Raw genomic sequence first — 25,945 nt, forward strand, 5'->3', positions numbered from 1 at the left:
ACATCAAGGCAGGGCGATCGGGGAGTAAAGTCTAGTGGCTAGCATTTCCCAAATTCCAGTTGCTTAAGGCAAACACAGGAGACAGTTCCGCATTTCTCTCAAGGTAAAATACATCATATATGGGAGTTCAAAAATCAGTAATCAGAAGCGAGGTTTTTCGCTTTCAGAGTTCCCTGAGCCTAACAGTGTAAATGGAGAAGGCAATGGCACCCCACTCCAGTACTCGTCTGGAAAATCCCATGGACGGAGGAGCCTAGTAGGCTGCAGTCCATGGGGTCGCGAAGAATCGGACACGACTGGGCGGCTTCAGTTTCACTTTTCACTTTCATGCATTGGGGAAGCAAATGGCAACCCACTCCAGTGTTCTTGCTTGGAGAATCCCAGGGGCGGGGGAGCCTGGTGGGCTGCCGTCTATTGGGTCGCACAGAGACGGACACGACTGAAGCGACTTGGCAGCAGCTAAAGCTCGTTTTATTCGGAAGAAATCTCGCGATTTTTTTGTGAGTCTCTGTGGCGGGAACATACCGGAAGTCAGGGCGCTCTAAGTGGTACGTCATCTGGCGGAAGTGAGGTCATGTCCCAGAGGCCTTAGCGAGGAACTCTCCCGTTCGGGCGTTCTGCTTGTAGTGTGGTGTGGAACGTTTAGGCAACGTGGTTTGCTTCTTTGCGGGAAGGCTGGTCTTTGGCCGGCCACGGCCTTACGGGCCTTTGGGGACCATAGATTTGGTCTTTTTTCACTGGTAGGAGAGCTCGCGGCGAGCCGCGCAGCGCCCTGACCCGTCCTCACCATGCTGGTGCTGTTCGAAACGTCCGTCGGCTACGCCATCTTTAAGGTCGGTGGGAGATTGAGCTCTTGGAGGGGGAAGGCGGATGTTGGGCAGCAGATGAGAGGGAAAGCTGTAGGAGAGGACGACAGTGTTCAGGATTGCGTGGATGTCTTTTCTCTCCCCCTGCTCTGAAAGAAAGGGGAAAACTTTGGGCCTGGGAGGCGCATGTTTCAGTGAACACGTGGCCGCGCTGTTGGGGGCGTCGGGTTCGGTAAAAGGTTTTGGCCCAGTTAGGCGAGCAAGATCCGTGTTAGAATTTTACCGGTTATGATTCCTAGTTTAGATTTTGTTCTGAGAGTTTTGAGGAATGATTGGAAGGTTTTAACAGAAAAATGACCTCATCTAAACTTTGTTAATGAAGTTTCTTTACGCAGAATAGGAGGTAGAACTGACAGGATTGGCTGACGGATTTTAAAGTATGCGAGATTTGCGTTTAAAAAGTTGGGTGTGTGGAGGTAGGGAAGGAAAGAAAAGTTTTAGGGATTTGGGAGCTGGGAGAGGGGAGGATAATAGAATTCCAGTTTGGGCTATGTGAAGCTTTCGCTGTCTGTTAAACTTGGAAATAACAATGGTCCTTTCAAGTTTGAAGCCCAGAGAAAAAATCTGAGCTGGAGGTAACCAATTTAAGTTCGCTGTTTTCATAAGGAAGGTTAACTTTCAGTTCATCAGCAAGGAAATAATTGAACAGTGGGACGTGCATATAGTACAATGCTGTTGAGATGTTAGGAAGAATGAGGTAAATCAGGTGTCACCCACGTGCCTGGCACTCGAGCTCTAGGAATATAGCAAAGGAAAAAAAATGTTCATATGTACGGACAAGGCAAAAGAAGTGCTAGATAAAATATGTGGTATGATTCTAGTTATGAATTTTAAAACTGTGTGGTGTGGGTGCAGAGAGTCTGGAAGGATACATACCAAAATACTTGGGGACGTTTTTCGTTTTATTTTTCCAAGATTCTTTTGACATTTGAAAATATACTTGTGTTTGCATGTTAAAGTAAATGTTTGTTATTTTTAAGAAAACCAATAAGATAATTAACCCAAAGCTGATTTTGCTTATTTTTCCTCTCATTATTGTTGTCTGAGATGGTAATATTAGCAATTTTAAGAGACTAAAGTGCCTTAGAGCCTGTCAACAGCTCTATTAAGCTTTTCCCCAGCTTCCTGCAGTCAGAATCTAAATTCTTAGAGATCTGCACGTGCCCCCAAATTTTCTTAGCCAACATAGTCTATTGTATTTTGAGTCAGTGTCTGTGGATGAATTTGATCTAAATTGATGTTAATGTGTACTGTCGTGATCTGGATGCTAAGAGGGGAGGGTAACTTTGCACTGTTAGTAGTTGCCTCTAATGGTGGGGCGGAATCGGCTTAGCAATTGTGTGGTTTCTAGATCTGGGTCATAAAGTGTAAAGTCATATGATGAATTGTTGATTTCTGTTAATAAAGAGAACTCTCCATAAAACTAAGTCTTGAGTATTCCATTGCAGTTTTTAATGTTTATGTGCAAGTTTTTTTGTTCAGAATTGTTAAAAAAGTTTTTCTATATTGTAACCCAATATTAGAAATAACTAAAGGCTTGAATATATTGAAATATGCTTCATTTATAAATATTCAGTATTAGTAGCAGTTATTGATTCTGAATAAAATAGACTTCCAGAATATTCTGGATAAGTGATGGTTGCACAATTTTGTGAAAATTCCTAGAAAGTAAATTGTACACCTTAAAGGGGTGAATCTTACTGTATATGAAATATCTGTGTGTAAATATGCAATACAAAGTTGTTAGCTCCCTTTCCTATGATCTTTCAAAATGCTGGAGTATAAAATTATTAATATATTGGTTGCCTAAAATTCATCCTTGAATGAGAATCCTTTAAGAACATTTTTTCAGACTTTTGTTTTTTAAGGAATACATTTTATCCATATATACACAGTGGTTCAAAAAGAATTTAAAACTTTAAAACATTGTTACTCCTTAATGAAGTTATATATAAATGCAGAGACAATACCTAAAAGAATTATTATTTGTAGATCATTGCAAAAACTCAAGCCTTGTTCCTTATGTCTCGTGGCACGCAGAAGACTCAGCATTCTTAAGCCTTACTATCCCAATCCTTCACTATCCCAGATCTTTCCTGGCTGTGCTTCCCAGTGTGGTAGCCAGTAGTTGCATACAGCTGTGTGGGTGCGTGCATATTTAGTCGCTTCAGTCGTGTCCAACTCTCTGCGACCCTGTGGACCATGGCCTGCCAGGCTCCTCTGTCCATGGGATTCTCCAGGCAAGAATACTGAAGTGGGTTGCCATTTCCTTCTTCGATTCAGCTACGTAGCACTTGAAATGTGACTGGTAAAGCTGGGGAGATGGAATTTTTAATTCTGATTCATCAGTCACATTGTACAGTGCTGCTGTGTAGCATAGTGTGGTGTGTTCCTTTATTTTTTGAGAGCTCAAAGTTTTTCTTACGTGAATACCAAAGTTCCTATACAACATGATTACTAAGCAATATATTTTTCCAGCTTTATTGACTATAATTACATACTGTGTAACTCACTTTTGTAAATGTAAATAAAGTACATATAGTGCTTTTTATAGTAAAATAATTAACAGTATAACAGCAGTGCTAAAGATTTTAGTGGTAACAATAGCTAAGCTGTTCATTCCATCTTAATTCAAAATGATAAACTCTAAATGAATTTTGCATACTAATATTTCAGATTTCCTTGTCTGAAAATGAAGGATTAAAAGTTTGAGACAGATGTATAACAGAAAATGTAGCCTTATTTTATTTTTGTTCAGACTTCATGTTTGTTTCAATATGTTGCCCACAAATGGGAACATAACTGTAACCAAGGTTTTGTTTGAAGACCTTTCAGTGGTCATGATTTCATTACATTTCCTTTGGTGCTTTAACTTCGTGAATACTGATAATATCTCTTAAATATGTCAGTTTTTTAATCCAAATATTATTTTCAAATATACTTGCTTTTCAACTAGAAAAAAGGTGAGTTTTACTCATGAGTCATATCCCCTATTTGGTGGTACATATCCTCTCAGCAATCATTGGCCTTTGGGTATGGTTGATCACATTCTGAGTGAACTATTTTCTAAAAACCACAATTATTCTGTGAATTATTTCAAAAAAATAACTTTAATTACAAGTTTCAGTGCTTTCTTGAGATTTGATAAAATGTCTTTGGGTTCTAAAGTTTTCATGACAAAAATAGAACAGTTCATAGCTCGTTATTTTTTAATATGAAAGTGTGGTTTGCATTTACTACTTCATTACTCTGATTCCTGTTTTTCCAGTTCTGTAAATATATTTGATTTGGCTCTGTTGGGGGTTAAATTTAAACAATGCAAATCCTTAAAACCATCTTGCCACTCTGACAGAAAATTTCTTGATGTTTTATCATTAAATATGTATAAGGCTATAACTGGGAAATAAGTCTTACTCTATAAATGTTCTGTGATATTAAGGATTTGATGAAATGTAGTTTAGCAGTAAAGGGTAATTTTTCATTGATCAGCTAACTTTCCATAAAACAACACATGCAAAATATATATATATTTATAATACTGTATTTCACCAAATATAATATGCCATTATTTTACACTGCTGATTAATCTGACCTGCTATCAGTTGTAAGACATCCCAGTTTCAAGGTGTTATATATAAATATGGGGGAACTGCATTTTAGGACTGATACTACCTTAGCTTATATTTGAACAGTTGACTTCTCACCTGCTATTGGTGAGGAAAATAACTTACATTCATTCTTGATTTAAGTGAAACTGTTAGAAGCTCTTGAAGGCATTTTGACAGTACGTCTGTCAACATGCATTTCTTATATGATCGTTTAACTCCACTTTCAGTAATTTGTCCTATAGAAATACATGTATACGTATACAAATACGTAAAGGGTATGTATAAACATCATTTATAAATGATGTTATATTCATACAGTGCAATTCTTGTTAAAACCTAGAATTACGTCCATGATATGTTAAGTGTATAGCATGATTCCCGAAAGTACATGTTAATAAAATGTAGCATAAACAGTCAAAAAGTCTTGAGGAATATATACCTAAATGTTAATGACTATGTTTCATAGGTAAAAGTGCCCCTTTTCCCCCTTACCATGTTAAAATTTCTTACGTCAGAATGTGTCTTAGAACTAATAGTATCTAAGTTTTAGAGAAATCCTTAGTAATTTCATATTAGGGAGATCATAGCAATAAATAACAAATCTTCTGTAGAGAGTAGGTAAATTTTTTATTTTTCTTGATTTGTGAATATGATAGGCTTTGTGAAGGGGTCGAGGGGCTCTCTGAAAATAGAAAGTTTTTAACAAATATCCAACTCAATTTAAATTCCATCCATTTATTTGCAGGTTTTAAATGAAAAGAAGCTTCAAGAAGTTGATAGTTTATGGAAAGAATTTGAAACTCCAGAGAAAGCAAATAAAATGTAAGTCTTCATGAAACTAAGAACTTAACAGTTAACATTTAGAGGTGTTTGTTTTTGTTTTTGCCTTGTTCTGCGAGTTTGTGTGTCCCCCATATTCATATAATATATCCATAACTTTTTGAACTCAGCTTCAGGAGTAACAGTGGTATGAGCCTAATTATTAGATTCTTTATCTGGAACATAGGCTGTCTCAATTAATTTGTGTTAATTGCAGATGAGATTGGAAGCACCCGAAAATCACTATTTTGTAAGATGTTTTAAACTGTAAATTGATTGTGAATTAAGTATAAACTTTAATAATTGTCAAAAGCGTGGGCTGTGGGAATTTCCTGGTAGTTCAGTGGTTAGGACTCAGCACTCACTGCCAAGGACCCAGGTTCAGTCCCTGGTTGGGGAACTAAGATCCCACAAGCCACAAGATGTGGCCAAAAAGGAAGAAAGCATGGACTGCTAATAGATTTAACTTACAGATTCTCTTAGTGATATTCAGGTATTTTTGAACTTAGTGTATTTACTCTTCTTGGCTAATATTTCCTAACTCACCCTGAAGTGGTTAAATAACTAGCTAATAAATCCTAGAAAAACAGACTTGTGTTCCCCAAGGTCTCTGGACAAGAAAATAGAGTATGATAACCTTCATACCCGGATTAAGAAATGAGTGGTGGGGGAGAAAGCTGGCTTTTCCTCAAGGTAGAGTCAAGAAGGCAGTTTCACCACCTGTGAATCACCTTGTAAAATAGCCCATTTGGTGAACGTGGTCCTTAGTAAGGACCTAACTAATCTCTTGATTGTGTCCTTGAATGCCAAAGCATATTTGATAATTTATCTGCTAATGCTAATAAAAACTCACTAGAATCGAAGGAAACTACTTAACCTTGCTAAAGAGTATTGAACCCAAAGAGATGTCATACTAAACTATTACAGAAACATGGTATACTGGAAAACTACTTCAGAGTAATGCATATAACATGATTGCATTTTTGTATGTGTTGTACAGCAATATATGTGTTTATGCAAATATAGAGATATGAATAGATGCCACTTCAGATGAGTGAAATTGGTGGTGAGGTGAGGTGGAATAAGGTGAAATAACTGCTTTCTTCTTAAAAATCTTTGTATTGTTAAGTGTGCATTTGAGGTGCCACTAGGATGCTCCCCGACTAGGTAAGGGAACAGTATTGCTGAAGATAATACTGCTTTAGACTCAGTGGAAGACTGGTTTTGGTTTTCCCTTTTAAAGGGCTATATGGTTTAGTTGTTTGAGTAACCCGATTCATTGTTGTCGATGATGTATTCTTGTTGGACCTGAATTTGCATGATCTAACTCAAATATTCGTCACTACCACTGAGACAACAATGGGTTAACAATGTATTTGTTTCGATATAAAACAGTGTTGCCTTGCACCTAAGTGAATAGAGAGGAGGAGGGGAAGTGAGGTTAGCAAAATTTAGATCTAACAGTGAGTTATTTTTTCATGGCACTTGGACTAGATGGACAAATCAGTGTCATGAGATTCTCAAACTAAGAGGGACCCTTACACCTTTTCTATCCTGTATAGTAAAAGGCATCTGTGTCTAGCTTTAAGCAGCAGAGATTATGTTGAAGCTTCAACATCTTTCCTGTTTAGATACGGTGGCATACTTTTCTGCTGTTCTAAAGGAAAGGAAAGGAAAGTGAAGTTGCTCGGTCGTGTCCGACTCTGCGACCCCGTGCACTGTAGCCTACCAGGCTCCTCTCCAGAGTACTGGAGTGGGTTGCCATTTCCAAAGCCTGTAATACCTGTAATAGTTCCTCTGAATGTTACTAGCCTAGCATTTAGAGAAATTGGTCATTTTATGAAGTGTCTACCTTTGCAGCAATATGCAGTGGCAGGAAAGTTTCTTTTATTGGTGTATGCCTTGGAAGCAGTCCACTACCTCTTCTCCTAAATATATGGCATTTGCAAAATCAGTGTGCCCTCATAACATTTTTTTTTTCCCTTAATTCTAGAGTAAAGCTGAAACATTTTGAGAAATTTCAGGATACAGCAGAGGCATTGGCAGGTAAAATCAAAGACTAGTGCTTTTGTTTTTTAAATACTGGTAATTTGTTATTAAGAAATTGTTTGCTTTAGTTGCCTAAGTTAATCTTATTCAATGTTGTCAATGATGCATTCTTTTTGAAACTGAATTTAAGTGATCTAACTCAAATTCGTCACTACCACTGAGACAACATTGAGTTAGCTTTTTTTACTATAGGGCTGGTTTTTCCCCTACATGTGATGAGAGGTGAGAAGTGGTTAAGTTGATCTCCCTGTGGAAACCCAACAGCGTAATGCTGAAGCACAATTCAGTAAAAGCTATTCTACAAGGGATCAAGGTAATGTCAAGTCCACGGGTCTCTGATTTTTTAAATTCAGTGGTAAAGTTGAGAATAGCTAGGATTTGGAGTTGAAATAGTAAGGCAGCTCTCCAGGTATATACATTTTTAGAGTTCAAAAAAAACCCCCACAATATTATTAAAAGATTTAAGAAAACTAAAGGGGGGGGGCGCATTGTGGGTTTTTGTTTTTAGAAGCATACATAAGAGTTTACCTAAAAGGGCATGATTTTTTTTTATGATTTAGAAGAATGGGTGATGACTGTTACATCTTTCAACTAGTCCTAGTGATGAGACAGCAGATACAGAGTAGCGTTTACTAAGTAGGCTAGGCAGTAGGCACTTGATTTTCTTTTTGGCTGTGCTGGGTGTTTGTTGCTGCACTGCAGCGAGTAGGGGCTATTCTTTGTTGTGCTTATTTAAGAACAGTCTCTAGGGCACATGGGCTTCAGTAGTTGTGGTAAAGAGACTTAGATGCCGTCGGCACGTAGGATCTTCCCAGACCGGGTATCAAACCTTTGTCCCTTGCATTTGGCAGGAGGATTCTTCACCACTGAACCACCGAGGAAGCCCAGCACTTGGTTTTCTAATGTTCTTTTAATGCTGGGGAAAACAGGAAGATTGAATATAAAACTTATCATGAATTTTTCAGTTGCTTGAATTCTGTACTCAAGTCAGCTAACTACTTGGTGGTATATTTTGAAAATGAAGGATCATAAGGAAGAATATGGCTAACAGTTGAGCCCTAAAATTCATTTGACTGATCCAAATAATTTTTGTTCACCCTACAAGACAAGGGTAATTCCCTTATATAGTGAAAATTAGGAGTCTAATTAAATAATGTTGGCATATCAATGGACTACCCCAACCTTGGCAGAGGGGTAAGCGGAAGGAGGAGTCAACAGTAGGGCCAATTTTTAAAATAGTTCTAGGACTGCATAGATCAATTCATTAAAGCCTCATAGAGCCATAGAGCATAAATATGGTCATTTTGGCCTGAGGAAAATTTTAAAAATGTAAATTAAAAAATTTTTTTTTAAGATAGTTCTCTTCATCACAGTTTTAAAAATAAGTATGGGTAGAATTTTGGTAGTGTCCCAAGTGAAATTGTGTTAGCTATTCTTCAACTCTGGGGAGCATTATTCGTATAGACTGATTTGAATAACTCCTCCTGGAGTTGTAAAGGGCTGTAGCTCTGATCTCAAGTGCCCTTGGTAAGAGGGAGCACCGCACAATTGTGGGATCTTAGTTCCCCAACCAGGGATTGAGAGGTTATCTCATACTGATTCATTTGAGAAGAACCTGATGCTGGGAAAAACTGAGGGCAGGAGGAAAAGGGGATGAGATGGCTGGGTGACATCACCAAATCAATGGACATGGGTTTGGGTAGATTCCTGCATGTTGGTGATGGATAGAGAGGTCTGGTGTGCTGCGCTTCATGGGGTCGCAGAGTCGAACATGACTAAGTGACTGAACTAAACTCATACTGAGCTTTTGGTATTCCTTAAAATAATGTTAATAAATGGAGAAAATGTCATGCTAGATGAGAATTTAAAATCAGTCCCATACTCTCTCAGTCTACATTCCATGAGGGTAAAGGCTATGTTGTTCAGTGTCAAATCCCTAGCACATAAATATTTTTGGGTAAATGAATGAAAGTAGTGAGCTCCGCCAGGAATCTGGTCTTAGAAATTTAAAATGACTTTTCCCATCTATTTTTACCAGAAAGTTGAACTTGATCACCTTATTATTAGAACAATCCTTCCTGGGAATTAACTTTCCACTCCTTGTTAAAAGGCAGTTTTGATATTACAGAACTGAAACTGAGTGATTGTAGGTGTCAGGGTATACATTTAAAACTTGTAGCCTAAGGATGAGTCTGGGGTGTGATGTCAGTTTTATATTGGTCTCAGAAGCTAAAATGTGCTATTTGCATGGCAAGGTTTATTTTTAGTCTTGGTCACACTTTGAAGTTTCATGTCTTACAAACAGCCACAGTAAAATTTGGGGCCAGCCTAAATTTGGATGAAGGGAAAGATGCTGAGCGATGCTGAAGAGTGCCTAATAGAGAAAGGGAAAGATTCACCTTCCCCTTATCCCTGTCACCATCTTTGTATACCATCTACATATACCATATACCATCTACATATACCATATACCATCTACATATTATGAAGAGTGATTAACAGGGTTTTTGATACAGGGAAGATAAATAATCGTGAATGTTAGAATAGGATCTAGAGTAGAAATTTTTTACTTTTAAGAAATCTTAAAGGAGAGCACTAGGTTAGGTTAAAGTGTGAAAGTAAATGATAGGGAAGATTGAGAGCTAGAGGGAGGACATTGAATAAAAATTTTTAATTATAAAAGATTAAACACTTGTAAGGAAAGATTTCAGTTATTAGAGAAATGTAAATTAGAAAGGGGTCAGTGTTTCACAATATGTAAATTGTTAGAACTCAACAGAAGTAGTTTGAATCTTGGCTTATTTGTAAAGACCTCTTTGTGAGGTGTGTGTGACAGCTAGATCCCTTTTGTCCTCGCCTTTCATCTTCCAGATACCAGATGAAATGGATTTGAAATTCAAATGAATGGAAATTTGGTCAGGAGGAAAGAACAAGTACCTGGCTGATTAAATACAAACTGCCTGACCTTTTAGAAATTGTGACAGACTTTCTGTCAGTCATACTTTAAATTTGGCCAAAACCCAGACAGATACCAGAAGAGATGTGGGTCCAGAGAATCTCAGTACAGGTCTAAGAAAGGAGGATGAGAGTTAAAAGTAGCACATTTAGAGCTTGCCAAAAATGAAAACAGTCTCCAAATCAAATTGGCTGCCCTCAGTAGTAATTCCCCAATCACTGGACATTGATTAGTAGTAGAGGCCTGTTGGCACATTTGGATCAAGGATTGGCAAAGACAAGACCTCCACTCAGGCATGCTTACAATGTGGCAGAACCTTCAAAATGAATAAATTCCTTTTTACCAGTCGTGACAGGATTTTTATGATATTTCACAATCCAGAACATCAGATCAATTGATGCACAGTGGCATGCTGCTGCTGCTGCTGCTAAGTCACCTCAATTGTGTCCGACTCTGTGCGACCCCATAGATGGCAGCCCACCATGCTCCCCCGTCCCTGGGATTCTCAAGGCAAGAACACTGGAGTGGGTTACCATTTCCTTCTCCAGTGCATGAAAGTGAAAAGTGAAAGTGAAGTCACTCAGTCGCGACTGACTCGTGGCGACCCCATGGACTGTAGCCCACCAGGCTCCTCCATCCATGGGATTTTCCAGGCAAGAGTACTGGAGTGGGGTGCCATTGCCTTCTCCAATAGTGACATAGGGGAGTGAATCTATTTGCTATTACAGAACAGATTGTTTCTAACGTATAATTCTGAGCTCACAGGGATTGAGTGATGTACAGGGAAGGAATGCTGGATCTGGTTTAACTCCTGGTTCTCAGTGCAAATGAGGGTGGGAAGATCAGATGAGATTGTGAAGTTTGTAATGTTTATCATTTCATTTCAGAAGTAATGTTAAATTCAGCTTTTGAAGTATGTTGTCTTTTTGGCTTTATTTATAAAATATTTAAATAAGATCATGAACTTTGAAGATAAAGTTTTGAGTTAGCTCTTTTGTTTTTCTTCCTAACAAGCATTCACAGCTCTAATGGAAGGCAAAATCAATAAGCAATTGAAGAAAGTTCTGAAGAAAATAGTTAAAGAAGCCCATGAACCCTTGGCTGTGGCTGATGCTAAACTAGGAGGGGTTATAAAGGTAAAGTTACAGTTTTCTTTAGTCTTCTAATCAGAGCTGACCTTTGTAATGAATGAAAAAGCCTGGCCTTTGTGATGAATTGTGTTTTGTAATTTCTCAGGATTGAATTCTTGATTCCTGCCCCCCCCCATACTATGTAATAATTGGTTTTCAATGTGGTTGTTAAAACTAAGGATATATAAGTAATACCTCAGATAAAACACTCTATATATCCTGCCATATTTTTGTTTAGGGACTTTTTTCCTTTCAATACAAATGGAATCATATCTTTTTTAGTGTATATGTTTATTAGAACACTTTACTGGAGGTAGAGTTGCTAAAAATTAAACATAAAGTAAGAATGGAAAGAAAGAGTGGATAGGTAGGCCCCAAAACATGAGAAGCAGGACAGTTTAGAAGCCAGTTGTGATGGTTTGATTTTCAGTAGTTACAGTAGGTCTTACAGTGCAAGCACACGAACATACCTCTCATTCTTTTTTCTTATTTTAATTGAAGTATAGTTGATTTATAGTCCCCTCATTCTTGAAATAAGGATTAATTCCTTGTAGGTATTTGAAGGTAGCAAACTGGTGACAAGATTTGAGGGCTTTTTTATTTTTTAAGGTAGAATTGTGAACTTAGTATTTGTTTAGGTAGGTGATTTCTAATACTGTCACGTAATAAAGTTTCTGTATTATCAATCTCATCTTCGTATTTTTCTGTTAAAAACATAAAGCTTTAGCATAAAAAACATACACATAGAAAGGCATATAGGAGGGCACATTGCTGCCTAGTGGGATTATGAGTATCTTTTTCTCCTTTTCAGTTTCTCCATTTGAAAAACTTAAACTGAATATCTCCTGTGTAAATACTAAATATTTGTTTCTTTTAAATGTGATGTAGCATTTACAATTTTGCATGCCTGTCGTTTGCATTTGATGAAATACAACTGTAGATTTGTATGGAGTTAGCAAATACCCTACAAAGTGAAAAAAATGAAGGCTTGCAAGACAGATTCATTCTGTTTGTATGAGGTATATAAAGATTTATGTGTATTTGTACTTACATACATTAGTGCATATTTTGAAAGTACCTCAGGGACCCTGACTGTAGGGAAAGGACCTGAGACCCAGATCTATTTATTGCTTTTGATTCATGTACACAGGCTGCCTTTCTAGAAGCTTATGCCAGTTTTGACCTCCACCAACAGTATGTTCAAGTGGTCTTCCCACACACATACCCAAAACTGCTTTTATGAAACTGAGAAATGTATATGTTTAAATCAATGCTATTTTAATATTTAGGAGAAGTTTTCTTTATTTAATACAGATGTTCTTGTTCATATAGGAAAAACTGAATCTCAGTTGTATCCACAGTCCTGTTGTTAATGAACTTATGAGAGGAATCCGTTCACAGATGGATGGATTAATCCCTGGGGTAGAACCACGTGAAATGACAGCTATGTGTCTTGGGTTGGCACACAGGTGAGATTTACTGGAAGATAGTCATCTTATTTTTACTTAATAATTATATAGCATGTTACAAATACTAATGTAATCCTCAAGAATCTAAAGAGGAACGTAGTTATAGCATCCTCATTTAACAGATGAGGAAATTGATGTATAAAGTCATAATAGCTGGTAAGTGATGAAGCTATTATTTCAACCCAGGCAGTTTGGCTTCATTGTCTGGGCTCTAAACCTCGTGATGGCGTACTCTACCTCTCCAGCGTTAGATGCTGCGATTCTTGGGCTTCCCGCTGCCGGCGCACCCCCCCGCCCCTCCCCGTTTTACATCTTCTAAATCATTTGCTACTCCATCTACTTGGCATCTCCCTGAACTTTCTCATCTGCTAATGATCTTTCTCTTCTGCTTTGTGTGTGTTTGTTGTTTTACTCTGACTTTTATTCAGATTTTTCTTGAGGCAAAGAGAAACATGTTAACCTATCATGTTTAACAAGAGGTCATTAGAACAGGCATTTCTGTGATATATGTCTTCCTGAAAAACATGGCATTCAGTGAAATTTCACTACAGTACTAGGGTTTGTGAAATAAAAAGATTGTGGGTAAAAGACTCAAATCCTATGTAACTTTGTAACCCAAAAGAAATGTTAACAGTTAAAAAGACATGTTGGAACTTCCCTCCACGTTTCACTGCACAGGGGATAGGTTTGATTCCTGGTCAAGAAAGTAAATTCCCACATGCTGCCAAAAGAGAAAAACAAAGTTTATATTAAAGACAATATATATGACAAGTTTATATTAAAGAAATACTAACGACACTTTCTTGGTGGTCCTGTGGCTAAGACTGTGCTCCCAATGCAGGGGCCTTGGTTTGATCCCAGGTGAGAGAACTAAGATCCTACATGCCACAACTAAGACCTAGAGCAGCCAAATAAAAATACTTAAAAAAAAGAGAAATACTACATAAACAAAGGCCTTTGCCTTTGAATAAATAAAATATGAGCATAGATTAATGAAAGAATTAAAGTGAGTTTTATAAATGAGCAAAATGCGCAAGAGTCAGGAAAAACTTTTTAATAAACATTCCTAAGAGAGAACAAATAGCTAAATTGAGTTAGGATCCAAATTAAGATTAATTGGCCTTGTGCACAGTAGTCGCTCTCATCTGAGGCAGTCAGATATCCCTCAGAAGATAGGTGGCAAGTTGGGCTGAGGCTGGGGATGTTGTTTGCACATCAGACAGTGCCCAGAATAGCCCCCACAACAAGTAATCAGGCCTCTGTTAATAGTGCCAGGATTAAGAAAACCCATATGTACGATATTATTGTTCCATGGCTTTCTTTTCTTTGGATGTTTATGAAGAGAAGAAACTGCTGTAGTTTTCTCACTGGTGGCGTAAAACATTAAGAATGCTGCACAAATTGTGTCATATGAACCGGTATGACTTGGACTACATGATATTATCCTATTTGTCATCATAAATGAATTTGTGTTACAGAAACATCAGTTGTAACGAGACAGATGTATTGTTTTCTTTCTAAATGTGTGCTTTGGGATCTTGAATGTTATATTCTTGTTTAGCTGATTTTTCCCATGTAGAAAAAATAATGTAGCTCCAGAAGAGGGGTTTGGGTAAAAGTTTTTTTGTTTTTTTTTTAAGATGTTAATTAAATGCTTTTCTTAGATGCTGTTTTAGTAATTTATATTTTTCTCCCTTCTCCCCAGCTTGTCCCGATACAGGTTGAAATTTAGTGCTGATAAAGTGGACACCATGATTGTTCAGGCAATTTGTGAGTATAGGACATGTGAGGTCTAACCTGTCTCTTCATTGTGGTTTTTTCCTCTTATTAAAATTGTATCTTTTATGATTGTTGAGGAAGAAAAAGACCAGCTAGAAGTTTAGTAAGTAAATTGGGAAATGCAGAATAGAAAATGGGAAAACTAATTATAATTTGACTACTTGGGGATAATAGGAATTACGCTACACTATTAATGTAAGCTGATTGACTAATATTTTTCCATGAAAAATGATAAAACCTTAAGATATGGGTGTGGGGTATTTTTTGCTTTATATATGTAATAAATCATTCAGTGATTTTTGGACATCAAAGTCTCAACAGTTTCCAATTTTAAACATTTCTTTAAATAGCAATTGTATTTCCAGGTGTGTATGCCCCCAAAACTGAAAGGAGTTACTCAGTTACTTATGCAGCTATGTTCATAGCATCGTGATTCAGCTAAAGGTAGAAACAGTCCAGATACCTATTAACAGACGAAGGGATAAACAAAGTGGTATATGCATACAATGGAATATTATTTATCCTTAAAAGTTCTAATACATGGTACAGCATAGATGAATTTTGAAAACACTGTGCTAGGTAAAATAGACTACTTGCAAGAAGACAAATATTGTGTGATTCCCCTTATGAGGTACTTAGAATAGGCAAATTCATAGAGGGAATAAAAGAGATCAGCAGAGGCTGGAGTGGTGAAAATGACTAAATTATTTCATGGGTGCAGAGTTTCTGTTTGGGATGATGGGCTATTTCGTCACAAGTTTTTTAAAAACCCTTTTAAGTTCTTGTTTTCTTTTTCATTTTAATCTACTGCAGCCCTGTTAGATGACTTAGATAAAGAACTAAACAACTACATTATGCGGTGTAGAGAATGGTATGGCTGGCATTTCCCTGAGTTAGGAAAAATTATTTCGGATAATTTGACATACTGCAAGTGTTTACAGAAAGTTGGTGAGTAACTTTATCCTTTAAGGTATTGAAAATAGTGATTTATTTAAATCCTAAAACATGAGTTACTGGTTTTTTAATTCTCTTCCCAGAGTTTTTAGTCTTGTATGTTTGAGGAGTATATCCATATTAACATCAGCTAGATTTCAAAAACAAAATTTGATTTCAGTGGCCTGCACAGTAGAGGACATAGTTCTCTAATTTGGTTTTTCTTGGGCTTCTTTTTAAAAAAAAATTTTGGAGTATAGGTGGCTCAGTGGTAAAGAATCTTGTCTGCCAGTGCAAGAAACACAGGAGACCTGGTTTGAATCCCTGGGCAAGGAAGATACCCTGGAGGAGGAAATGGCAACCCACTCTAGTATTCTTGCTTGGAAAATTCCATGGACAGAGGAGCCTGGCAGGCTACAGTCCATAGGGTCACAAAGGATGTGACTAAGCACACACACTCATTGTGTTACTTTTTACTGTACAGCACAGTGAATCAGTTATATATATATATATATCCACTCTTTAGACTTTTTCCATGTAGGTCATTCCAGAGTATTAAGTAGTTTCCTGTGCTATGTAGCAGGTTCTTATCAGTAACCTGTTTTATATATCATAGTGTGTATATGTCGATCCCAATTTATCTGCTCCCCACTCCCCTCAACTGGCTTCTTAGGGTGAATGTGTCTCACTGAAGTTGCCATTAATAAGGACAACTGTGGGACTGGGAAATTTCCTGAAATACATTAATAGTGATTAATTTTAAAAATAGTATTGCTATCTATACTGTTAATATTAAATTGTATACTATTACTATAATAATAATACTAGTAGAGGAACCTTAGGACTGTTCATAAAATGAATTACTTTAATCTCTAAAATCAAGCCCTTACATGTGTAAAGTTACTTGGTCAAACTTGTTTGCTTTTTGTTTTGTTCAGGCATCCCTTTCATTGGCTTATCTCTACTTTTTCTTTTGACTCTTTGGTGGATTTTATGTAATTTACTGAAGAGTGATTCTCCCTCATCCTCTGCAAACATTCCATAGGCGACAGAAAGAATTATGCCTCAGCTCAACTTTCTGAATTATTGCCAGAGGAGGTTGAAGCAGAAGTGAAAGCGGCTGCAGAGATATCTATGGGAACCGAAGTTTCTGAAGAAGATATTTGCAATATTCTGCACCTTTGCACTCAGGTACACTATGCACATAGGAAAACTCGTGGTGGTGGTACCAGCTCTGTAATTTCTGATGGCAGTGATGATTTTTAAATGTATTGTTCACCTGATAAATAAATATGAAGGTGTTCAGTCACTACCTCATCTGATGCCGTCTTGACTTATATACTTGCAGGGAGAAATATATCCTAAAATGAGGTTAAAGGAGTACTGTCTAGTTGATTTCTATTATTAGCAGTATCTGAATGTTTATAGCCTGTAATTTTTACCCCTCATTTGAAGATAGCTATATGACAATCACAGAGGATGACACAAATGTCTAGCCTTTCGAGTTTTTTTTTTTTTTTTTTTTTTACAAATGTTGATTAACATTTTTAAGCAGTGTATTAGGTTTACATATATTGTCTAATTTTTAAATATTAAAATTTCACAACAGCCTTTTTATAGAAAACTGAGATAAGGAATGGTTAATTTTCCTGGGAAACTGCTCTGTGATAATTTGGGGCTCTGATGTTTTAGACATGTGAATTTTATACTGCTTTTATTCTTAAACTATTTATGACTTACTCATTTTGTTTCTTAAACTAGGTGATTGAAATCTCTGAATATAGAACCCAGCTTTATGAATATCTGCAAAATCGAATGATGGCCATTGCACCCAATGTTACAGTCATGGTTGGGGAATTAGTTGGAGCACGGCTTATTGCTCATGCAGGTGATGATTTTAATATAATTTGTAAACATGGGTATTGAGAGTTGTTTTCTAGGTAGGATCTTATTTTCTTTTAAACTGGAGTTTAAAAATAAATCTGGGTAATAAGTAGAAGTGAATGGTGTATGTGCGAGGACTAAGGACCAAGTGTTCGATGATGATTTTTATTTGTATGCCTGATTTCCTTTCGGATAGTGAAGGCATCTTTAGTCACTACCTCTTCTGAGACACTTGTGGTCCATTGTCAGAAGTTTGTTTTGGTTAATTAGAGAATTGGATGAATACAGGAGGATGAAATCAGGTTTACCTCATTTTACTGTGCTTCACAGATAACTGTTTTTTAAATTCATAGTTTGTGTTAGCCCTGTGTAGAACAAGTCCATTGGCATCATTTTTCCAACACGACTTGCTCACTTCATGACTCTGCCGTATTTTGGTGATTCCCACAATATTTCTAACTTTTCCATTCTTAGATTTGTAATGTTGGTCTTTGGTCAGTGATCTTTGATGTTACTACTACAACTTGCTGAAGGTTCAGATGATGTTTAACATGTTTTTAACAGTAAAGCATTTTTAAATTGAGGTATGTACATTGTTTTTCCAGACAGTGCTATTTCATACTGAGTAGAGTACCCATAACATACAGCTTCAATATGCACTGGGAAACAAAAATTCGTTTACTTCATTTATTGCAACACTTGCTTTATCGTGGTGATCTGGAACAAAATCCACTATATCTCGAGTGTGCCTGTATATACCATTGATAGAGAATTTATTTACATCAAAGTGTTTAAACTAGAGTACTTCTTTTACCTGCATCATTAATCAGAAAAATAGGACATTCACATCTCCTCAGCTTCTAGGTTGCTCATCTGGGCTGGTTTTTATGTCTACATCTGAAATTTCATAGATGTAGCTAAATGAGTAGCAGGAAGAGATGCAGGGATTAATAGAAATATACGTTTCTTGAATTTTAAACATGTATCTAGTGGTTGAGCGACTATTAATATTGATATTCTCTGACAGAAAATCTGTGCAGCATATCTGGCAAAGCAACAGCTTTTGATGCCTGATTATTGATTGTGTTTATATCTCCTCAGCATGAATTTATCACATCGTTTTACTGAGATGCCTTAATAATGAGTTTTTCATTTACCTATTATTTTAATATTTAAAGGAGTAGAATATTTCATGTCTAAAATAAGTCTCAGAAAAATAAGGGCTATATCGGATGATGTCTGTGAATACATAAACTTTGAACTCTCCCATGGTATGCTACTGAAATGTGAGGTAGTGATACCATCTCTTCAGGCAGATAGGTATGATTAAACAGATAAGCTTCAGTTTGCCATAGACATTCATCACAGACCTCTGCTTGTGGTGCTAATGGATAAATCACAAATGCTGAAGTATCAGGAATTTGGGCTAATTCCAAACTATAAAATCCTATATTATATCTGATTTTTATATACTCTTTGGCTATAATACTTAGACTCTAGGTCTTTTGTATTTGGAAGAACTTTCCTCAAAGTTACTACTTTTATTTTGAAGGTTCTCTTTTGAATTTGGCCAAACATGCAGCTTCTACAGTTCAGATTCTTGGAGCAGAAAAGGCACTCTTCAGAGCCCTCAAGTCTAGACGAGATACCCCTAAGTATGGTCTCATTTATCATGCTTCACTTGTCGGCCAGACGAGCCCCAAACACAAAGGAAAGGTGAGTTACAATTTTCCTGGCGCAGGCCTTTTTTTCCTCCAAATGATTTTGATCTTATTCTATAGTGGTCAATAAATCTTTGTTGTTTCTTTTTCATCAAATAGAGAATTGTGAATTCTTTAAACTCTAGTGTACACTGAAAGAAAAGGTTAGAAGATAAAGTGTTTGCTGTTTTAGTACTTTTCCAGATTCCCATTCATTGGTGGGCGGGGGTAGGGTGTGGCCCATCAGAAGTTTTCTGTGTGGCAGGAAATCAATTTAACATCAACATTCATGACCCGTTTTAAAATGATGTCACATACACTGTGCTAAACACTGGATAGGCCTTTGGTGGATGCTTTTAATAGCCCTATAAGTTGTTAGTGTCTGTTTTACAGAGGAGGAATCTGACGCTTAAAAGTACTTTCAAGCTTTTATACATACCTAGTTTAACAGAAATTTTATAAAATTTAGAGTAGAGTGATGAAAGAAATAAAATGAAAATTCAGTAAAATGAAATGTTATTTAGCTTAAAAGGGGGCAATACTTAACTGTGGATGACCTCATAATGTAGGTCTAATATCACATAGTAAAAACGAAAAGATGAGAAAATGGCTTGAGCTAGTTTTAGACATGAACTACTGGCAAGATCTTTTCAGTTAGCCATCACATGGTGGCAGAGGTTCTAATAGGAGGTGAACGGCTTAAATATGGTTTACAATAAATAGATGTGTAATTCCTGACTTGTAAAAAATCCTAGAGTGACTCGTAAAGTCAATGATTGAGCTGTAGTGTTTTCATGAATAAACTGAGTGATTTTTTTTACATCTCAACTTGGAGTATAGTTTGAATGTATCTGACTTCAAGTTCTTTGTTAGATTTCTCGGATGCTGGCAGCCAAGACTGTTTTGGCTATCCGGTATGATGCTTTTGGTGAGGATTCCAGTTCTGCAATGGGAGTTGAGAACAGAGCGAAACTAGAAGCCAGGTTGAGAACGTTGGAAGATAGAGGGGTAAGAATCATGTTCTGCACATTGTAGAAATGTTACCTATCAAAAATTAATAAACTGTAGCTTATGTACATTTTCATTTTACCTGCTAGTCAGTTTTACTTTATGATACATTTTATTATGTCTAATATTAATACATTCTATTTCTGCTTACTGTTAAAAGAGTTTCCCTAGTATGTGACTGTGGTCTAGTGGTTAATTAAGATCGACCTGGCAGTGCAGGGGACATGGATTTGATCCCTGGTCCGGGACAATCCACATGCCATGAGATAAATCTCACGGCAGAGCCACAACAAAAGAAGCCACTGCAATGAGTAGCCCACACTGCAGCTGGACAGTAGCCTATATGTAGCAACAAAGACCCAGAGCAGCCAAAAAAATAAATTATTGACATACTAATGTATATATTATAAAGAGATTATCCCTTATAAAACATTAATAATTTTTATTTTCTTAGATAAGGAAAATAAGTGGGACAGGAAAAGCGTTAGCAAAAGCAGAAAAATATGAACATAAAAGGTAAGTTGAGTGCATTTGGGGGAAGCATGTATGAATAATTTTTGCTTAAAAAGAGTCAGAAGACAAAAGTCTCAAAGCAGCTAAGAAGCATAAGTATTCAGACCTCACTATGAAATTATAAAAAAAGATATTTGTTGGGAGAAGTGTTTTTGTTCTTATTTAAAATGTTCAATACTGATGAAGTAGGTGGTGGTGATGCAAATAGAACATGGGTAACAATTTGAAAACTGTGTCAAGAGCCTTAATTATTTCTTTCTACCTTGTTAGAACAAAAGCAGGTATCTTGGTTTTAGGGAATCTTTATCTATATGGATCCCTTCTTATTCCTCTGCCTCTTGTAATCTTGTGAATGGAGTATTATTCTGTATTAAACTTGATTCAGGGCTTTTTTTTTGTTTTCAGTGAATTGCCCAGTGTCCTAAAACTTGACTTGGTTCAGTTTTTACTTTCTAGTATAATCATTTGGTTTAAAGAGATTTCTTACATTTTTCTTTTTTAATTGAATATTTCTTCTGTGCTGTAGTTACTACATTGATTACTAAATCAGAATTCATTTAGTTCACTTCTCGTGAAATGTGACTGACCTCCCTAGAAAATAGGTAGACATCTCTTTACCTTTTGGAGACTTAACTTACATAAACTTCCCTGAAGTCACTAAAATGAAAGTGTGGTATGCTCATGTATTACCTAATGACTGTTTCCTTTAAATCTCTTTAGAATTAATTTGATTATAAGCATTTGTAAAGATTTTCTAAGATTCTGTGGCTCTTTCAGTGAAGTGAAGACTTACGATCCTTCTGGTGACTCCACATTACCAACCTATTCTAAAAAACGCAAGATTGAACAAGTAGACAAAGAGGATGAAGTTATTGAAAAGAAGGCCAAAAAGGCCAAGGTTAAAATTAAAGGTTAGTTTGAATTTTGTTAATGTCATTTCTATTCCTGTTGCATAAGAAGTACAGAATTCTGTGTGACTCAGGGAACTCAAACTGGGCTCTGTAACAACCTAGAGGGGCAGGACGTGGGAGGGGTATATGCACACTTATGGCTAGTTCATGTTGATGTGTGTCAGAAATCAAACCAATATTGTAAAGCAATTATCCTTCGATTAAAAATATATAAAGAAAAATGGGGAAAGTGCATACCATAGAACTTGATTATGAAACCACCATATTGGAAGCTAATTCTAATAACCATCTTCTCTAGGGAGTTAGAATATTGTTAAATTTATCATATATCATAAGAGAAATGGGAAAAGCATCTCTGTGAATATATAGGATTATATTAAGTGTATCAAAACTTGAATTTCTAACGTGAACTATTTTGAGAGTCAGCTTAACAGAGAAGAAAACAAGGTATGTGGTTTCTAAATTAGTAGCTGAAATATTTTTGTTGAGCATAGAATTGATGCAGCAGTACTTCATTGTTTGTGTTACATGAAAAGAACTAGAGTAATAACTGGATAGCCTACCATCAGAATAATAGTTAATAAGTGCTCCCCAGTGAACTAGGCTCACTTAAGTTGATAAGTAAATTCCCCCAATTATTAGCTGCACTTGTGTTGAATGCTTAGTTTTAAAGCAATTACCAATTTAACTTTTAGTTTCTAAATAGCTTAGGGGTCAAAAAGCACTATCAGCAAATGTGGACTTCTGCTCTGCACTGAGTGAAGAAAACATAAGCAAGTTATTTAACTCCTATGTTTCATTTTCCTTACTCAACAAAAAGAACTGTAAGCCCATTAGTAGATTTGAATCTTGACTTGTAATATTTATTAAGCGTTTCAAACTTAACCTTCCTGGATCTTTGCCACTCCCAATCCATTTCTACATGATATTCTCTGTTTTATAAATGGGAATCCTGGTTGCTTTGGCCTTTAACATTGACTTGTGTTATAACCCAAGTGTATTCTGGTAGCACATCCTCTTAATTCTACTTGGAAAGTATTTCTAGCACCTAACCATTTATCATACCCATCACTGCCATTCTTAGCTGCAATGGCACTCCCATTGCCTTCTCATCTAATTCTATTCCTTTGGTCACTCTGCTCCAGCCACACTAGCTGCCTTGCTATTCCATGAACCTGCCAACTTCCCTTCTCTCCTAAAATAATCTTAGTATTTGGTCTTCTCTTAATGTGGGATATTTTCCCTCAATATAGGTGAATCATTTACTTTTTTTAGGTATTTGCCTAGCTATCCTGTATAAAATGTCCATAGGAATTGCCTTCATTTGTGCTCCTTTCTTTGTTTGCTTTTATCCGTTAGACTGTTTACTACATAAAATATTTTATGGTGTACCTTTTTTCTCTTTTTTGGTCTATTTCCTAGTAAAATAAAGGGTTTGTAAGGGCAAGAATTTTTGTCTGTGCTATTCCTTGCTGTATCTCCAGTTGTCTAGAACAAGCCCTAGCATATAGTAGGTACTAAATAACTGCTTGGTCAGTGAATTTCTAATGATAGCTACCCATTATGAGTCCTTATTTTAATGTGCTAAGCATTTATGCTAAGCATTTTGCATAAATTTTCATGTATTAAATCATCAAACCCTAGAAACAGTCAAAGGAGATAGACATTACTAAATTTTAAAAAGAATGAGGAGGTTGGGTGTACAGAGGTATTAAATTGCTTACTATCATTTATTGTTAGTACTACTATACTAGGTAAATATTTGAAGGACATTTACCGCTATAAAATTATATGTAACAAACATTGGAGAGTTGACTACAATGTTGGGAAAAAACATTGTCAGAGGGGTTTGAAGGGAGAGGAGCCTGATACTGATACAATGTTAATTGTAGTATTTTTATACTTGTTCAGTTGAAGAAGAAGTAGTAGAAGATGTAGAAGACACAGAAGAAGAAGGAGTACAAGTTGTAGAAGAACAGGAAACATCTGTGAAGAAGAAGAAGAAAAAGGACAAGAAGAAACACGTTAAGGAAGAACCACTTTCTGAAGAAGAGCCATGCACCAGCACAGCAGTTGCTGTATGTTTGCTTTTAATTATTAGTATTTTATTGACATGGGCAGAGTTTCCATATTTTATTCTACTCTGTATGTTAGAAATGAACAGGTAGTTTTTTAAAAACCGTTTTTAAAAGTGGTTTCATTAAAGAGAAACAATTAAAAAACTCACTGTTGTGTTTGGAACCCCCATGTTATAAAAAGCCGCTTCCCAAACCTAGAATCTTGTTACAAAATGGGTTTGGTCTGAAATGGAAGAGAATATCATTTGCTACAAATCACGGAGGTGATTTTTGGATTTTAGTCTTTCTTCCAGGCTTGTTTTCAAGGGAAATAAAATAGACTGCTTTTTATAAAGAAAAGTTATTTTTAGTCACTTGTACATTTCCAGCTCTTTCAAAAGCCTTCTTGTTGATTATTTTCAGAGTCCAGAGAAAAAGAAGAAAAAGAAAAAAAAGAAAGTCAATGAGGACTAATAGAAGGAACCATTCTTTCAAAGAGTTCATAATTGAATCACCTGGATACATCATGCTTATGATTCAGTCAGAAATATACCCAAGATACTCTGTAAAATAATTGATGGGAGGTTGGATGAGAAAGAAAGATTAATCATTAATAGCATTTCATACCTATTTGTGTCTTGACATACTTCAACTATGTTAATTTTATTATGTCATCATTTCTTAGGATATTTGTTATACAAATAAAAATATTTTCTTTGTATTTTGACAGTTCTGTGATTTCTCTACTTTAGGTCGAGAATTTGGGGTTCTTTATGTTATGTAGCATTTGATAATTAGTATTTTGATAATTATACCTGAAAAGTGAGAGTTGTGAACCATTAATCTGAAATTTAGCCTTTCGGAAGGCAATAATTAGATGGACCAGTTTAAGAATCCCACTTAATGTGTTTCTCTTGCCTTTTTGGACCCTCTTCTATTTTTCTCCTACCTTTCTGTTTTTGTCATATAAGTAAAGCTATCTTTTGTGTTCAAAGCTTTAAAATTAGGTGAACAAACTTTCCTTCTGTCTCTTTAGGAAGAAAAAAACTGTCCCTAACTTAGTTTGCATTTCTAGAATGTGGAAGAAAATCATTATTAATCTAGACCCTGATTTGTTTTTAAAGTAATCTAAAGTGATGTTTTAAAAAAACAATACAAAATGATTTTATAGTGAAGAATGAGGGTGTATAAAGGAAAAACAAGAGAAAAAAAAAAATGTCAGTAGGAGTGAAGTATAAACCAGGACATAGAACACCAAAGATGCTGCTACTACTGAGCCCGCGTGCTGCAACCACTGAAGACCTTGCGCCTAGAGCCCGTGCGCCACAAGAGAAGCGACTGCGCTGAGAAGACAGTGTACTGCAACTGGAAGAAGCCCACACACAGCATCAAAGACCCAGCACAACCAAAAAAGAGAAATCTTTGTTTCACAAGACAATATTTAATAAGTGAGTGTCAGCCTTATAGTCATGACAGCTACAAGTTTCATGGGCTTTTGTTTTGCATCTTTGTGTATGCCAGAAGCATGGTGCTAATAAGTAGCCCAGTTTTATAAAAGGGTTCAACATTGAAGAAGCTATATTGATGGTAAGCTTTTCATTTCAAGTGGAAATCAAAACATTGAGCAACTCAGTAGCTCTTTAGTTCCTCATTTGCAAATCAGAGGTAATGGTCAACGTTACTCCTAACAATGGTTTGTAGGAAATGAAATTATATAAATTTTCAGAGATGAAAATGAATTTCTCATATAGATATTTTAATTGAAATAAATGCTACATGAAGTACATGTAGCCATTTCTAGAAAATTTTGCCTTGTGGAGAATATTGCCATTTTATGTCACACCACAGTACTCCAGACACATACATAATAGACGTGTTTTTAATGAATTTTGGTGAAAGGGGTTTGTCAACCAACAAGAGTTATATTGTAAGTCCAGAAAGGCTATGTCTGAAACGATAGACCTTAAGAATACTAGTTAATAACCTTCTAGTTGTTTCGAGTGGTCTCCAACAGGCCTGGGGAAAACCTAGATGAATCACAGCTATGTCCTAACTGTTTAATACACTAACCAAGTGAATTTCCTGGCAGTGCAGTGGTTAGGGCTCAGGTTCAATCTTTGATCAGTTAACAGATTCTACAAGCCACTCGCTATGACCAAAAAAGAGAAGAAAAATCTTGGATACTTAGGCTGAAATCAAAAGCTCAGATGAATTGTATGTACCTAAATTTGATTGCTGGGAGGGATTGGGGGCAGGAGGAAAA

The 25,945-nt window shown here is 36.3% G+C and overlaps 1 protein-coding gene and 4 non-coding genes across 8 annotated transcripts; all 5 read left to right on the top strand.

Moving 5' to 3' along the window:
- Nucleotides 1–572: 572 nt before the first annotated feature.
- Nucleotides 573–24,403, top strand: NOP58 (NOP58 ribonucleoprotein). Of its 4 annotated transcripts, XM_027564579.1 has the most exons (16): nt 573–833; nt 5,220–5,296; nt 7,287–7,339; nt 7,535–7,655; nt 11,313–11,434; nt 12,761–12,897; nt 14,603–14,667; nt 15,490–15,624; nt 16,655–16,800; nt 17,371–17,497; nt 19,046–19,209; nt 20,067–20,201; nt 20,656–20,717; nt 21,492–21,625; nt 23,537–23,703; nt 24,106–24,283. In XM_027564579.1, the coding sequence occupies exons 5-16, from the start codon at nt 11,327–11,329 to the stop codon at nt 24,154–24,156; spliced, it is 1,431 nt and encodes a 476-aa protein (XP_027420380.1). In that variant the 5' UTR covers nt 573–833; nt 5,220–5,296; nt 7,287–7,339; nt 7,535–7,655; nt 11,313–11,326; the 3' UTR covers nt 24,157–24,283. The 4 variants fall into 4 exon arrangements, with proteins under 4 accessions (XP_027420380.1, XP_027420387.1, XP_027420358.1 ...); XM_027564586.1 differs by having other exon boundaries at nt 7,287–7,655; nt 24,106–24,403; XM_027564557.1 differs by lacking the exon at nt 7,535–7,655.
- On the top strand, nt 6,569–6,657 carry LOC113881772. Its single transcript, XR_003508157.1, has one exon. It is a non-coding gene; the product is annotated as a small nucleolar RNA SNORD70 (small nucleolar RNA).
- LOC113881768 lies at nt 7,429–7,515 on the top strand. The gene has a single exon (XR_003508156.1). It is a non-coding gene; the product is annotated as a small nucleolar RNA SNORD70 (small nucleolar RNA).
- LOC113881823 lies at nt 16,854–16,939 on the top strand. Its single transcript, XR_003508174.1, has one exon. It is a non-coding gene; the product is annotated as a small nucleolar RNA SNORD11B (small nucleolar RNA).
- Nucleotides 17,642–17,725, top strand: LOC113881813. The gene has a single exon (XR_003508171.1). It is a non-coding gene; the product is annotated as a small nucleolar RNA SNORD11 (small nucleolar RNA).
- Nucleotides 24,404–25,945: the final 1,542 nt, after the last annotated feature.

Source organism: Bos indicus x Bos taurus, chromosome 2, assembly GCF_003369695.1.
Source record: "Bos indicus x Bos taurus breed Angus x Brahman F1 hybrid chromosome 2, Bos_hybrid_MaternalHap_v2.0, whole genome shotgun sequence".
Taxonomy (NCBI): domain Eukaryota; kingdom Metazoa; phylum Chordata; class Mammalia; order Artiodactyla; family Bovidae; genus Bos; species Bos indicus x Bos taurus.

Excerpts from the sequence above, each read along its gene's own strand:
- NOP58 (XM_027564557.1), top strand. The coding sequence starts at position 789 with ATGCTGGTGCTGTTCGAAACGTCCGTCGGCTACGCCATCTTTAAG. Across the intron at positions 11,435-12,760 it reads AACTAGGAGGGGTTATAAAG|GAAAAACTGAATCTCAGTTG; the intron begins GTAAAGTTACAG and ends TTGTTCATATAG. Across the intron at positions 16,801-17,370 it reads TTCTGCACCTTTGCACTCAG|GTGATTGAAATCTCTGAATA; the intron begins GTACACTATGCA and ends TTCTTAAACTAG.